The 16,870-nt window shown below is 36.7% G+C and overlaps 2 protein-coding genes across 5 annotated transcripts in view; one reads left to right on the plus strand and one right to left on the minus strand.

The window, feature by feature from the left end:
• ZNF326 (zinc finger protein 326) overlaps positions 1-4,094 on the plus strand; it is a 41,920-nt gene extending 37,826 nt beyond the window's left edge. For 3 of the 4 annotated variants that reach the window (XM_019753232.2, XM_074335118.1, XM_074335119.1), the window contains one exon: positions 516-1,675. In XM_019753232.2, coding sequence (XP_019608791.2) covers positions 516-845 — 330 coding nt within the window. In that variant the 3' untranslated portion in view covers positions 846-1,675. Of the gene's footprint in view, positions 1-515; positions 1,676-1,915 lie in introns of those variants that run through there. The other variant, XM_074335116.1, reaches the window with a different exon arrangement.
• Positions 4,095-7,854: 3,760 nt separating this feature from the next.
• GIMAP2 (GTPase, IMAP family member 2) lies at positions 7,855-8,992 on the minus strand. Its single transcript, XM_074337061.1, has one exon. The coding sequence runs from the start codon at positions 8,827-8,829 to the stop codon at positions 7,855-7,857; it is 975 nt and encodes a 324-aa protein (XP_074193162.1). The 5' UTR covers positions 8,830-8,992.
• Between the last annotated feature and the right edge of the window lie 7,878 nt (positions 8,993-16,870).

Raw genomic sequence — 16,870 nt, forward strand, 5'->3', positions numbered from 1 at the left:
AACCCATATATTTACCTCTGTCATGTACCGAGGGTACCAAAAAAATGTATACACATTTTAAGAAAGGAAAACTGTTAAAATTGCAGTACTCAATATGTACTGATAACAAAAGACGAATACAAGTCATGTTTGACTTCTGCAATTACAAGAGGTGCTCAAAGTGGTTACCATCAGCATCCAGACACTTCGGTTATGGCGAGCTACTGCTTGACAACATTGACCAAAGTGTCCACTTGTATACATTTTTATGGCACCCCTGGTATATGTATATAATTTTGGAAATTCAGTTAAGAAAATATGGCCTTTAATGTTTTCCAGTTTATGGAGTAAAAATAACAACTTTAGTAATGTATATACTCACATTGGTAGGAATAGGTACTCAACAGATCTTCAGTGGATTTGTCATAAATTAAAGTAAAAAGCTTCAAATAGTATTTTGATGATACAGAAAATAAAACTTTCACTGAACCAAAAATGAATGGACTGATTTTAAAAGCTATTTCTCATGTTTTCAGGGTGAGAATCCTTTTGAAATTCAAGATCATTCTCAAGATCAGCAAATAGAAGGAGATGAGGAGGAAGAAGAAAAGATTGATGAACCTATTGAAGAGGAGGAGGAAGAGGAGGAAGAAGAGGAAGTGGGAGAAGGAGAGGAAGTGGAAGAAGTGGAGGAAGTGGGAGAAGGTGGAGGACTAGAGGGAGTGGGCAATGTAGAGGAAGCGGGGGACATAGAGGGAGTGGGGGAAGAAGGGACAGTGGGGGAAGGGGAGGGAGCGGGGGAAGGAGAGGAAGCAGCAAAGGAAGAGTCTGTCAACTTCCCTGTTGATCAACATGAACAAAATTAAATATAAGGTATTAGATTTAAAAGAAGCTTTAAATTTGTCCTAATGTGGGAAAGGGTAAGAATTTTAATAGTTTAAAATATGAGAGTTAACACCCATGTTGCATGCATTCTACACATTAAAAGTTGTTTTATATAATTTCTAAATGTTTGGCATTTGTTTAATAAAATGAAAGTAAGACTATTTTAGTTTAGTTTTTATAGCTACCAAACTTAGATTCGATAAATTGTTTGTATAATTTTTAAGCTTAGTTTTTATTACTTTATTGGTGTTAGGATAACAGATATGTATTGTTAGTATATCTATTCTAATCATTTGAACTTAAATGCTGCTCTTGGGAGTATATATTCAAGTGTGCATTAATGTTTTGAATACTTACCCTGGAAGAGATAAATTGGGCAAGTATTTTGTGCTCTGTGTATTTTTTTACTGCATTGGACATTGAATAGTAATTTGCGTTAAGATACGCTTAAAAAGCTTTTTGTGACCATGTTTCCCTTTGTAGCAATAAAATGATTTTTACAAAAACTCCCTGGATTAGCAATTTTAAATGAAACAGTTCATCAATTAAATTAGTACCTAAAATCAGGTTTGCCTTAATGCATGAGGTCAGCTCACAAGTATTTCAAGATGATTGAGAAGACTTGAATTAAAGAAAAAATTTACCTCAGTCATCATATTTTTAAAAAATATTACTAAATTATTTTGTAAACATATTTCAAATAGATGTCAGTCTACAACTGACCTGTTTATATTTGTTTTAATTCATTTCTTTTCGCTGTTCCTGTGTCAAATCTTGAAATCTTTTTGAAAATACATTTGAATACAAATAATTTTTCATAGTTGTGTTCTTTTGTCATGTCAGTTTTTGGCTGAAGAACCAAGAAGTAAACTATCACTTTTTAAAAAAAGAATTATTTCTCTCTTGAATATTTCTCCTTTTATAACTTTTTATAATTCATATGCTTACGTACTCAAAAAGAGAAGATGAGATGGATAGATGACCCATTTTCAGATGACCATATATGTCACTGAAAAGCAGTGCTCTGAATCTTTACTCTGGCCTCTTTTAGGAGGGGGACTCTTTCAGTGAAATCAGCATGTCAAAATTTTGAAGCACCAAATGGATCAATATATGGGTATATTAAGTAATTTTAAGATGTTTAGTGGATGATTGCATGGGCATTTGTAGAATTTTACAGATAATTTCTCTTTTTTGCATACATCAAAGCTTTTAAAGATAGATTTTTTTTTCCAGGCCAATATGGGTTTACTATTGTGGGCTAGATTTGCTTACCTTGCAGCTGGGAAAATCTAGTAGGCATTTATAGCCATCCATTTGTAGGGATTTGGAGCCAAATAAGTTTAGTTGAAGACTGGAGCAGTTTGGATCCTTTCTCGGAGTCTGTATTTACCTAAAAAGGCTTCAGAAAGTAAGTCATTTTTGTTCAGGAGTTCAGATTTTAAGGCTGTTAGGATTTGATCAACTCTTGTTTCTCCTTTAAAAAAAATATTTGTGGAAGGGCTAATGTAGAAGGAGAATATATCCCTTTGGGTTAAAATTAGTAGGTTCATTTGGCACTATGTAGGGTATTTTTTGTTTGTTTGTTTTTGTTTTTTGTTTTTAAGAAACTTTTGGAAAGAACCCTGTATGAAAAGAATCTTGCATAACAACTTCTAAATAAATGTTTTAGAATGAGAGATAAGAAAGCACATCTTAAGTAGTAATTTTGTGGGAAACATCTAAAAACCTTTATTCAGACTAGCTTATTTGCAAGATATTACTGAAGTGCAGTTTGTTACTGTGCTTAATTCAGAAATTCAAATTTGTGTATATCCTATTGGATAATTTGTAGATAGACAGTTTAGTTTGCAGGCAGATTAATTTTTGTGACTGTTAGTGTTTATATTTCCAATACTTTTGTGATAAGGATTTATATAATATCTTCAAGAACCTTTCAACTGCTGTTATCTATTATTTGTTATTTTTATTTAAAAGCTAAACATTAGTTCTAATAGCCAAAAAAATTACTTACAACCTATACAGTTGTTTAAGCCAAATGCCTAGAGATTGTCCTATATTCTTCCCTTTTTATCCCCTCCTTCCTCCAATCTATCAGAAGGTCTGTGTTTTCTACTTCCAAAATTTGTCTGCCCTCACTTCCATCTCTGCTGTTACCAACCCAGCTCAAGTCAACATCATCTCTTCCCTGGGCTACTGAAATCGCTATTAACTAATCTTGCTTCCATTCTGACCCTGCTAGACTCAATTTTCCACACAGGAGTATAATCTGTTAAAAATGTAATTCAGATTATGCTAGCCTCCTGCTGCTGCTTGTACCTATACAATTCAAAGTCCTTATCATGGCAGTCAGGCCTGGCCTGGCCAACTTTATATCATACTGTTCTTACCACCAGCCATAATGGCCTTTTGTTATTATCTTTTTAATGAAACCCTTCCCTATCTCTAGACCTTTGCACTTTCTGTAACCTACGCCTGTCAAGTTTTCCTTGGTGAACTCTTCATCCTTCAGGTCACCTTAAATATTAGAAGAGGCTTTTCTGAGGAAACATAAGGGCAGTAGTTCTTAAATTTTTGTGAAAGTTAGGATTTGGGGCCACCTATATTCCAGATTTACTAGATCATATTCTTTGGAGATGGCATATTTTTAATAACTATCAGGTTGTTCTGATGGTCATGGTCAACATTTATAGGGCTCTCGAACAAATTCCTAGTGCCTACAACTCTCCCACATTAAAGCAGGAGATTCTGCCCTTCAGTGAGCAGGCATAGGCTTGGCGGATTCTCCATAATACTTTATGAAAGAATTGGAATGACCTTTGTTATTAGATTCTGGGAGTCAGAAAACTGGGCCTTGTTCTTGTTCTTTTTTCCCCCATTTGATTATTTATTTCTTAAACCATATTGTGAAGTTTTAATAACAGGAATAGTACTTGACCTTTAACTGGCCCTGTCTTGTGTCGTTCCCCTACTTGAAATATGTCGTTGGCTTTCCGTACCAGTCAGTATTACATCCACATACTTCTAGTGTGGCATCTGTCGCTCTATGTTTTGTTCCTTGCCTGCTTCCCTAGCTTTATATCTTAGTCTTAACATATTTGTATTAACTGCCTGTCTCCATAAACATCTGCATTTATGATCTTGCTTCAGGAGACAGTGGTTCCTAGAATTGCCAATATTTGACTATAACCTGACTACATTATAAGATTTAGATATATTTTATAATATCACATTATTATAAAATATTTTATAACATGTCTATTATAATTTATAATAGTACAATATAATCCTTTCTAATAAATAAATGAAACAACTCAGAATATCTATAGAAATTTGTATACCAAAAGTCATGGACATACAGAAAAAAGAACTACAAAGGCATATAGTAGAGCATGTTAAAACATATTTGAGAATTCTGTTTTTATGGGTAAGTTTACTATTGTAGAGGTAGATATTAGGTTGGTGCAAAAGTAATTATGGTTTAAAAGGTTAAAATAATTGCAAAAACTGCAATTACTTTTGCACCAACCTAATAGTATCAGGTTATCTTATTATCAGACTTACATTATTTAACATTTGCTATTTTGAATACAAACTTTTTTATGAATGTGTAAAAAACATATAGCACAAAATTGATCACTTTAACCATTTTTTGAGTGTACTTTCAGAGGCATTAATGGTAAGAAAACTTTTGATTGTGGTTTGACATCCACTGTAGTTCTGCTTACGGACAGAAAACGGAATAGTTATTCTGGCAGAAGTGTTTTAGTCCATGTGACAGTTACAGTTCATATTATAAATCAACAATTTGACATTATTTGATAGTTATGGTCCCTACCCTGGTACCCGGATCTCTGTTAGGTTTGCAAACACAAACAGAGGGCCTGCAAGGCTGGGGGGCTGATCCTTGGCAGTGGTAAATTCAGTCAGCACTGCCACCATTCAAGGCTCCTTTGGAAACATCTCTTCCTGCTTTTCTCTTCCCCTTCTCCTGATTTTTGTTTGTTTTTGTTTAAATTTAATTATTGTTATTTTTAAAAATTATTTGTGGTAGGTGTGAGGTGATGTTGATGGTGACAGGAGATGGCCTCCTGGTGGTGACTGGGATTGTGGAAAGGAACTACAGCCGCTTGGTTATTGATGAATATTAAGTATGATTTGTGGAGAGTTCTAGATCAAAATGGCATACTGGATTCAAGTCATTATCTTCTAAAGTTCTGTTAAAATTACAGAAGATATACAATGATAGAAAATTACACTAATAACATTAGATACATTCATAACCACACTAGAAAGAACAAAGGTCTGTGAGGCATTTTCAGAAGATATAAAACAAGGAACAAAATCTTAGTGAAACAAAGAACCATCGCCACATATGGATGAAAATTAAGTAATTATTTCTATTTTTAGAAGCAGCTATGAGTGGGTGGCTGTAATATAAGCCACGTCTTTAAAGGACTGAAGAGTTATGCCAGTTCCTGACTCAGAGTTGTTGGTCCATAGAATTCCTCCAAGCTAAAGCCATAACACAGCTTGCTGTTTGCCAAATAGAGTAAGATTTGATATAGAAGATTCCCAAAGCATATAGAGGAGCCATCGAAGTGTGGCAGTGCCCACGGTGTTTTGTGGATACGACAAGGAGCTTTGATTCCTCACACGTAGAAAGCAGGCAAAGAAAAACCTGGTGGTTCTTCAGTTCCCATTTTTCCTACTGATGGCTCCTTCCTCACAGAGTTAAAATGCTAGGTTTCTTGTAATCACATGTCCAAGGGAATTTCACTCAAACAGAAAATAAACTTCAGGTAACAATACTGAAAAATCGAGCAGTTGACAGCCTACCATCTGTAAGCCTCCCCCATTGTCAGTTTTTGTGTGGATTTTATATTTTAAAGGGTTGTGGAAAACAAAAAGAATATGTGACAGAGACCAATGTGCCCCTCAAAGCCTAAAGTACTAACTGGCCCTTTACAGAAAGTATGCTGACCCCTCGGTTCTCGTTTACCAATATTGACAGACAACCTAGAAGCAACAAACATGTAAGGAAAAAACCACGTGAAAGATAGGCAGTGAACTTAAAAAGCAGAAATAATTCTGGGGGAAAAATTCAGGAAAAAAAACACTTTAGAGTGAGGATAATTGGTATTATATGTACTAATAATTAGTAATTAGTAATATATGTAAAATAATTAGTAATTATAATTTTATATGTAATCCTCAGATATAGTATATATCATAATTTTCAAAGAAATTTTAGAGACTATTGCATTAATTTTAAAAATGCCGACTGCTGTGAAAAAAGTATCTTAGAAATAAAAAATAGTTGCTAGAATAAAAATCTCTAGGCCAAGTAGTTGACTAAAACATGGCTGGAAATCAAATTACTGAACTAGAATTTTGAGCTGAGTGATACTTCCAGAATCTTACAAGAAAAGGTTAAATAGATAGAAATTTTGAGAAAATTTAAGAGACACAGAAGATCCAGGTAACTACCATCCATTTAAAATTAAACTTCATGAGGTTAGGAGCCATATGTATATAGACTTCACCGTGGAATATCATTATATATATATATATATATATATATATACACACACACACACACACACACACACACACATATGTGTGTGTATATATATATATCACAGTGCCGGGTGCATGGTAAGTGCTCAGTAAATATTTTTGAGTGAATGAATGTATTGTGTATGTATGTATATATGAGTTCCAGAAGATGAGAACATAAAAAAAGGAAAGAAGTTAATATTAGGGAAAAAAATTCTGATGAAAGACTGACCTCATTGAAAGACCCAAATACTGAGAAAAAATAATGAAAAAGGAGACATACACTTAAGATACATCCTGATGAAATTTCTGTAATACTAGGATAAAGAGAAAAATCTCAAAATGTTTAAAGAGAAACAATTTACTTATTAAGGGGAAAAGAATCATATTGGCCTCAGACTTGTCATCGGTACGTTGGGATACTAGAAGATATTTTTAAAGTTATAAGAAAAATTATTTTGAATTTGGAATTCTATCTTGAGTCAAACTAATTTTAAGAATGAGGGCACAATAAAGGACATTTGAATAATTCTGGAAACTGGAAGGACTCAGAAATTAACTGTCAAAATTATACAACATGATATCATTTATGTAATGAAAAACTTGACAGAGAAATAGACAAATTTGCAGTCATAGCTTAAGTATTTGAACATGGCCCTTTCAGAAATTATCAGATAAAGAGTTCAAAATTGAGGACACAGGTTTTGAATCACACAATTCACAAACTTTATTAATAGAGTCTTTCAAGTATGAAAAATGACTATGACACAGGCCATAAGGAAATCATACTGGCTTCATCCTCTTTTCACAATGCAATAAACTAGAAATTAAGTGGCTAGCAATAAATCAATCAATAAAAATCTAATCAGATATATAAAACACTGTTCTTGTAAATGCTTGCATTTAAAAAAAGTAAAAATGCATGAAATGTTAAGAAAAGAGTATTCCTATTTAAGCTGTTCCAGATTGTACAGAAACCTGAAACACCTCTCAGTTTGGTTTCTGAGACTGGCATACCTCTTATTCCAAAATATTATTCATCAAAGACAACTATAGAACAGTCTCACTTAGGAACAAATGAAATCATTTACAACACAGCAAATGTAATCCAAAAGAATATTATGTGTCATGGCAAAGTAGGATTTATCCAAAGAATACAACAATCTATTAATGTAATTCAATACATTCGGAAATGTATTACTGTAAAATTTTAAAACTAAATGAGAAAAAATCTTTTTTCTAAAATTTAATGCTCCAGATTTAAATTTTGTCAGGCTAGGAATAGAAAACCTTTTAAACTTAGCTAAGTACGTCCGCCAAAAACCTTTAGCAAATGTCCACATTCAAGTCAGGATCAGTCCTGTTGGCTACACAACAATCACTTATTCAAAAGAAACAGAAGTAGTAGGCAGAGACAACACAGGCATTATTTCAGGCAGTGTGATTACGGAGACAGTCCATCCAAGAGAATCGAAAAACAGAAATAGCTTTGATTACTAGTTCAACATAAGTCTGTAGCTTTCTATAGACTAGTTTCAGCCAACTGAAAATGTGATTTAAAAATTCCCATTTGCTACATAATAACAGAATTAGAAGTTTGACAGAACTTTTAATACAAACTGAAATACCCAGTAGTATTATGATTAGGGCACTTTTTAGGCAGTTTGCCCTGGCCATGGTTGTGCAACGTCTCTGAGTTTCCATGTACTTTCTGAGACTCTCTTTGAAGTCCTTTACCCTTTCCTCTGCCGGCTCAGGTCCACATTCTGACCCTGTTACGAGGCTGTACAGCCCGTTGGTATAGTGGTCACCTCTGTGCTCCAACACCAGGCCCTCGATCAGGTCCATGAGCTCCTTCACTTGGTCCTCACGTTCGCTCCCTTCAGCTCGGTTATTAAAGGCACACGCTCGCCCCCCGCACACGGCCACCAGCTCCCTTAGGGCTCTATTGTCTGAGTTGTAGATGTAATCCATCAAGGAGCCTCCTTCCAGGTCTTCCTTGTGGGTGAAGAGGACAATTGTGTGTCTCATGGCCTCCTCCCCAAAGATCTCCTGCACCCTCTGTGCAGCCTGCTGGTCCTGGGCCGTGAATCGGCCCAGCTGCACCACCAGGAGCAGCACATGGGGTCCCGGCGCCGAGAGCAGGTAGCACCTGTGCACCTCTTTGTACAGGGGATCAGAGTGGCCCTTCCCAGAAAACAGATCTGGCGTGTCAACAATGACCAGCTCTCTCTCTCCCCAGCTTCCCCGACTTGCACAGCAAGTCTTCGTGAAGGGCTGGGCGCTCAGCTGTGACTCAAATGCTTGCTTCCCAAGGATGCTGTTCCCTGCGGCACTTTTGCCGGCTCCTGTTTTGCCCACCAGGATGATGCTGAGCTCTGATCCTCTGGCATGTTGGTTCTTCATAGATGGTCCTGTGAAGAGCAAATTTACTGTGTGATTGCTGTACTGTCGTGAAATGGAATATCTTTGATAAGGAGTTATTCCCACTTTATGGGAAAAGATACTGTTACAATATATGGCATTTACGAAATAGGCTCTAACTCCATTACCAAATAAAATAAATATGGTTTTTAAAACAAAAAACAAACAAACAAACAAAAAAAACAACAACAACAAAAATTCCCATTTGCAATAAAAATCTGAACTACATCCTATCTAGGAATTATAGGAATTAATGGGCAAAGTACTGGTCCATATGAGGAAAACTATATTTTTATGAAGGGTATAAAACACCAGATAAACATTCTGTATTCCTATTTGTTAAAAATATTGTCCAGACGTCAATAACCTTCAAATGAAAAATGGGATTTTGTTACTAAGAATTAGTGTTGGCTGTGAGAGCAAGTTAAAAATAACAGTGGCTTAAGCAAGATGGAAGCCTCTTTCTCATAAAAGTTCAGGTGTGTAATGCAGGGCTCGTGGCACCTTTCCAGGTGTCAGAACGTGCTCCCTGCATATTGTTGTTCTGCCTTCTTCAAAACCTCTGCTCTCCAGTCGTCCTGTCTGTATTCCAGTCAGCGGAGAGGAAGAACAGAACAAAGCCATACACCGTCACTTTAAAAACAGGTCCCAGAAATAGCACCTATGTTTCTACATTAATCCCATTGCTTAAAACAGGCACATGAACATACCTGCCAAGAAGGCTAGGAATTGTATTTATATGGCCATGTGTTCAGCTAAAAAGCAGGGGTTCTATTCAAGGAAAAGGGAAAAATGGATATTAGGGTATTATTAGCAGTATATGCCATTTAAGCTGATTCGAAATTCACATGCAAAGTAACCAAGAAAAAAAGAACAATTTGGCTTATATGTCTTACTAGAGGAAAATTTGGCTTATTTTATGTCTTAATAGAAACATACTACAAAAAAACTGCAGTAACATCAATGATAAATTGATGAATAGATCAATGAAACATTAAGGAACAGACTTGTAATATGTAGATATATAGTATATGATAAAGATATAATTTTGAATCATGGGTAAAAGATAAAGTAGACTGGGTGATTTGGAGACAGTAGAATAGTCACACTGGGGAAAGAATAGATGCCGATCCACAAAAATGTATGTGGAGTGGATTAAAGAGAAAGGTTAAAAAAAGTTCTAATATAAAATGTAAGAAAACCATAATTTTGGGGTGGAGGTCTTCCTAAGCAAGATACAAACCCCAGAAAACAAGGAAAGATACGGACAAATTGGTACATAAAAGAAACTAGTGCATGGTGAAAGACACACTAAACAAAGTTGAGAGAAGAGTAACAGAAGAGGAGAAAATATTTGCAGTATGTATACATAAGAGACAAAAGATTAAGTCAATAAAGAGCTCCAATTGAGCAATGATTACATTGATAAATATTCAAAGATTTTTACTAGCCACTTTTGATGAGGAAAACAGGACCTCTCGCAGCTGCATAAATTAGTTCACCTGTTTTAGAGGGCAATTTGGAAGTAACTAGCAAAATTTTAAATGAACATGCTATTTGATCTCACCTATAAATAGCTATTCATTTTCCTGAAGTCACAAATTCCTGAAATACACATGAATGCAAAGATAACTTAATTCATCTAATCTAAAATGTGTTGGGGCTAATGCTTTTTTCACTATTACCAGAAGGTGTCAAAAAAAGATTTTTGCACAACAAGTGCTAGCTGGCTGACAGTGATGGTGAGATGCCATCAATTGTAAGATGCTTTCCAGCCCCAGAGATAATAAAATACAGGGGGAAAAGTGTGTCTAAGAATTGCTGAACCAGGGTATATTTAAAAGAATGGTCTTTGCAGCATTATTTGAAATAGTGAGAAATTGGAAACAAGCTAAATAGCAATAAGAAGAATAATTATGTACAGTCATAACAATTGAATATTCTATAGCCATTAGAAAGAATAAGAGATTTGCATTCCTCGACATGGAAAAATCTCCAAGATATATTGTGAAAAGGAAAAAAGCAAGTTACAGCATAATGTATGTACTAGAGTTTTACTTAGGAAAACTACATATATGTATATATGTAAATATATAAACTCCAAACTATATGTTTGTATTGAAATGCATAAAAATAATATGTACAACAAAACAAAACAAAAAACACGTGAAAGGATACTCAAATAGTGTCTACATGTGAGGAGGGAATTTGCATTGGGTAAGCAGTGACTTTTTTTAAACCTTTATTTCTGTTTTTTAAACAATAAAGATATAATCATGTGTCTTGTTTATAATGTAAATGTTTAAAAGGAATCTGGAAAATACAGAGAAGTATTAAGCATGAAATAAAAAACACGTAGAATCCAACCACACAGATCATAGCACCGCTAATAGTGTTTGTGTGTTTCCTTCTAATCTGTTTTTCTTTGCAACTAGGTAGATGTTGATACTGTTCCTTGGGGTAGGAGAGCAGGAAGAGGAGCCGGTTTAGGTGAGGAGGATGATAAATCAGTCTGGGGGCATGTCAAGTTGGCATTGCCTGTGGGACACTGAAGTGGTGATATCAAGCAAGCAACTGGATATGTGGGCATGGAACTCAGGGGAGCTCCTGATCAACTTCCAGTATTAATGCTTTCTCTTTCAAGTGACGAATTTTAATATTCATGTGTCTGACGCAAATAAAAATGTAATTTCTTGTGGCTGCATAGTGTCACACAGCTTTTAGCCTTGGAATTCAACAGATCTCGCTTTCCGGCTGTACCCCACCCCCTACCCCAGCTGTACCATTTTGTGGTTTTGTCCATCGTGGGAAAAAACATCTAAATTAAGAAAAACCTGTTTTCCCATCTACAAAATGATGTTACTTTCCTTGCATGTTGTTAAAAGAATTAAATGGGTGTAAGTAAATACCTAGCACTATCTGAGTTGCTTAGTTGGTGCTCATAATTTACGTTTTAGTTTTTATACTGTTACCTAAATATCAGAGCTAATTTGTTTATTTTTAATTAGTGATGAAAGAGAAGAGGAAATATTAGCTTGGTTAATCCTTATCTAAAATTAATACAGAAATTTAGGTGTTTTTCAAATTCATCTTTACCTATTTTTGATCTTTCATAACTTGTTTTGAAGATTACATTACATCTACTCATTTCTCCATAAGGTTTGCACAGGACTTTGGTCAAAATGAAAATCACAACCCGATAATTTGATATAATTGAAGGGAAATAATTCATGACTGTCTTATTCCCAGTGACTTTTTCCTTCGGTATCAGAGGACCTCAACGGGCCAGAATATTAACAACCTGCTGATAATGTTAGAGCTCCAAACTGAGCCACCCACAAAGAGTTAAATAACTCTCCTCAACTGGGATTTGAATTGCTTGTCAGGTCACTTTCACTGTTAAATGACAGATGTTTTCCTGAAAATCCCTTGTATCTCTTTCTGTGATATAAAGTGCAGCGCTGGCAACAACAGGGTGGTATGCTTTAATAACTGTTACATTTATTCTTTAGAGAGTTTACAAAGATGTCCTATTGCTCCTGGAGGACTCCCTCGACACCCGTCTGCATTTTCTTTTTGCATAATGGCTACAGTGTAGAGCCACTAGGCTCCCTGTAGTCTAGCTCCTATATCCTTGGTTCAATATAACCAAAATACTCATAAATCTCTTTACTTCCAGTAGCTTTCTGCAGCAGCTGGGATATGACAGTGATGTCCCTGATCTATAATCCAGACAGCCCTCGGGTGAACAGGTAGACCAATCCAAAGCTGCTACGTCAGATAAAGTGATGGTGTTGGCCCATCTCAGTGTCCTCAGGAGGAAGTCATGTAATACTCCCAATTTGTATTCTGCATAAAACTCCTTTTACAACTTATAAACTTCCTACAGGGAACAAACGTATTCAGCTAAAGGATGCTGAACATATGACTATGTAATATAATTTTAAACTCAGAAGGAATTGACTAAGCTGTTTCCATCCTGGAAGCTGAAAGCTATGTAAGAACCCATGATTTCTGTTTAAGTATAACATTCTTTACTTTGGAATTCTAATTAGGCCATGTTTTCCTGAGAACCTGGGTTTGATATGCAATGCTAAGGTCATGACTGATTAAGATAAATATTTGAATTGAATATATCATGAGATTTAAGTACTTTATTCATATTCATCACAACATTGAATTGATTTATTATTTGTATCTTATTGACTTACAGTTGAGGTAGCTAATTAAATGATTCCTATTTTCACATTAATTGCATTACAAAAACCTTGACTAAATGAGGTATTTGTGTTTTTATTTGCATCGTACTTTCCAATTCTTCTCTCTAGATCAGGGACTCTCAATCCTGGCACTGCTAATATTTTGAACTGGATAATTCTTTGTTGTGCGTGGCTGTCCTGTGCATTGTATGATGTTTAGCAACATCCCTGGCGTCTACGTAATGGGTCCCCGTGACACACCCCAGTCATGATAATAAAAAATGTTTACATTGACAAATGTCCCCTGGGAGGCAAAATCACCCCCAGTTGAGAATCACTGGTCTAGATACATTAAAAGTAGTTGGGTGTGGAATTTTAACTCTAAATGTTCTGTTTGAAGATACTTGGATTGAAAAAAAAAAAAGCCCCCTGAGATTCAGCTCTTCTAGGAAGCATTGCTGGGTTTTCCTGAGCTTTTCTTCCTCTACTCACAAATCAACCATGCTACAGATGTTTCTTTCTTGACTCTATGCTGTAGGCCTCTGCTTTCCAGAAAGGATTTTTTCTTTTTTCCTATCTCCAGCTAGCACAGTGCATGGAACATGAAAGGTACTCAAAAAATGAGCTGGTTGGAAGAATGAAAGTTATTTTTCTCTCGGAAGTATATTAGTATGTCTATAAACATACAGACCTTTTTTTTTTTTTTAAAAGTAGATGGGTCCAGCTATTTTATTTTGCTTTGTGTTATCTCTTTAATTTTTATAAGCCTGCGAGACTTAATTTTCATGATGTATTATTTATTCACCTAATAAATGTTGAGTGCTTACTATGTGCCAGACACTCATGCTTGGCGCTGAAGATACAGTTTTGAACAAAATGGACATAATCTTGTCCTTAGGAGTCTTACAGATTAAAAGGCAATTCCAATTCAGGAATAGCCTACTTACTTAGGTCTGTCTGACAATACTTGTTTCCAAACAAATCAAAATCATGTAGGGCCTAGAAATCATCTCTAGATACACAGCACGTAACACACATGTGCTATAGACTTTAGGTGTTTCCCTCTGCTTCAGAGATCCCAAATTATTTCTTCTAGCTTGTCCCACACTCCAAAACACCAGAGAAGGAAAACTGGAGTCAACGGTGGTGGGATTATTTTTAGGGAGTAATGAATGAGGAAACAGTACTCTGTTTTTCATCTGGCCTCTTCCCAACAGGGAAGAGCCAGGAGCCTAAAGAGGCAACATTCCAAGGAAGCACAAGATTCTGAGAGGAAAAAAAGGTGTTGACTAGCTTGCTTTCTCGTCTAGTCACAAATGTATCTGTAAGTTTCATTAGGATTAATCAGCTGTCTGTGGGTACCGACAGGATATGATTACAAAAGTAACTCAAATTCTCCTGCTCTCACCTCCACCTGCTCCCGAACTTACTCTTGTTGTTTCCCCTGTAAAGTCCCCCTCCCAACCCCAACTCCAGTTTTCCACATCCACCAGAGAGTGTCCCACATATGCTCGTGAATTACTGCTCACATTACAAGCAGTCACTGCCAGGGACTGAGGTCTCTCTCTGCGTGACATCTCTAAAAACGCCATTTGAATCTACATGTGGTACCATGCCAGCAATACCAGATATGATGCTGCCACTGTCTTTCCGACCTCCTCTCCTACCTGACTGTTACTTAGTATGCCACAGGTACACTGGCCTTCGCTCTGCTCCTCTGAGACGTCACACTTGCTCCTGTCTCACAGTCACTGCAGTCACTGTTTTCTCTGCCCAGAACGCTGTCTTCCCAAACAAACCATTGCGTGACTCGTTCTTTTTCATCATTCAGCTAGGTTAAACTGCAACTTCCTCAGAGAGGACGTCCCACAGAGTCATTCTCTACCCCATTACCCTTTCACCACTCACTGTATCTAAAGTCATTTCACGTATTTGCTTACCACCTGTCTCCTTCACTAGAATGCAAGCCCCATGAGAACAGGAAGATTTTCTTACTTGTATCATATTGTATTAGGATAAGGTTTCTCAACTTGGGCACCCTTGACATTTTGGACCAGATAAATTCTTTGTTTTGGGGTCCTGTACATTGTAGGGTGCTTAGTAGCATGCCTGGTCTAGGCTTACTAGATGCCAGTAACACCCCTCCCTAATTAAAGACAACCTAAGGTGTCTCCAGACATTGCCAAATGTTGGCCTGGGACCACCCCCCGGGTTGTTAGCTACTTTATTAGAGCGATCCAAAAGCAGGGAAACTTGTGCACCTATGCCTTACAGAGTTTTTGGAGACAAAGTTTATTTTGGTCATTTTTATAATAATGCTACATCATCTACCCCAAACTCAATGGCATGCAACTTTATGAGTATACCATTTTTTTCTTGTTTGTTTTTTCTTACTATCATGTGCATGCAGTTTAGCTGGGATTGGGCTGATCTTGGTTGGGCTCACCTAGGTTTGGCTTCAAGCTGCAGATTTGATCGAGGTCTGATCCAAATCCCTCATTCTCCTTGGATCAGCGGCTACCTGAGTCATGGTGAAAAAAAAGATGTGCAAAACGGCAAGCCCAATCGTGCTTACGTTTTTCAAGCTTCTGCTTTTGTTATATTCTCAAATGTATCATTGACTAAAGCAAGACACGTGGGCACGATGAAAGTCAAAGGGCAGGGAGATACACCACCTCCAGTGGGAGGTAGAGGGGATTGAATATTTGCTGACTGGTAATCTGAACTATTACACAGATCTTTCAATTTTACCTCCGTTTTCTATTTAGACATAAAACCAATAGAGGCCAGAGCAGGAGACATATCTGAGTGATAATCACACTGAAATCTTCCTTGACAATTAAGGTTTTCTTAATGGGTCTTTCTAGATTTTCCCCAGACCCTTCACACCCCAGTTCACCCAGCTGGTAAATAGCAGAGCTGGAATTCATACCTAGTTTTACCTGATTCCAAAGCTTGTACACTTAACCCTGTTTGAGTACGGTTTAAGTGATGAAGAATTTTTAAAATAAAGGAATCCACAGAGCTTCTTAGACTCTCAAACTTAGGAGTTAATCAGTTACTGGAGCTTGGGAAGTAAGTAATGACCCTGAAATTCAGCTATTTGGTAATATTTACTACTTTTATTAATTTATTCGAATACTTATTGAATAACTCACATATATAATACTCTCTGCTAGGTATTGTGTGTGAGAGAGGCATAAAACAGGGAAGCATTGAAACATTGATACTGCACTTATGAAATTTTCAGTCTACAAGGGAAAGTAAATATATATGCACAGAAAGAGAATACAAGTTGGAAAGTGGTGAATATGAAACTGTAAGAGACGCAAGCATAGAGATCACGTCTGTGTTTTGTTTTCCCCAGTGTGCCCAGACCTACAATATATTCCTGTACACAGTAGGAACTCAATAAACATTTGCTCATTTGAACTGGAGAAAGAAACAGAATGTGATTGGACTTCAGAGAAAGAAAGATTTGTTCCAGTTGCAACGATTAGGGAAGGCTTTGCGGAAGAAGTGGCATTTGACCTAGGACTTGAAAGATGGGAATGACTTGGACAGGAACTGGATAGTGGAGGTGGGGGAGGCAAAGCATTCAAGGAAGGAGTGTGAGCAGGAGCAAGGCTCCGAGATCAAGCAGGGCTCTAGGGCACCGAGTGTCCTTCCGCGTGGCGACCGGGTAGGGCGCTTGACCTCGGTAGTGGAATCGGCTGGGGCCTTGAATGCCAGAGTAAAGGGTGTGGATTGTATTCTGAGGCAAGGGGACAGGGGAGCGACACAATCAGAGTTCTACTTCGCAAGGAGAAATCTGTTAGCAATTT

The sequence above is a fragment of the Rhinolophus sinicus genome, linkage group LG06 (assembly GCF_036562045.2).
Source record: "Rhinolophus sinicus isolate RSC01 linkage group LG06, ASM3656204v1, whole genome shotgun sequence".
In the NCBI taxonomy this organism is placed as follows: domain Eukaryota; kingdom Metazoa; phylum Chordata; class Mammalia; order Chiroptera; family Rhinolophidae; genus Rhinolophus; species Rhinolophus sinicus.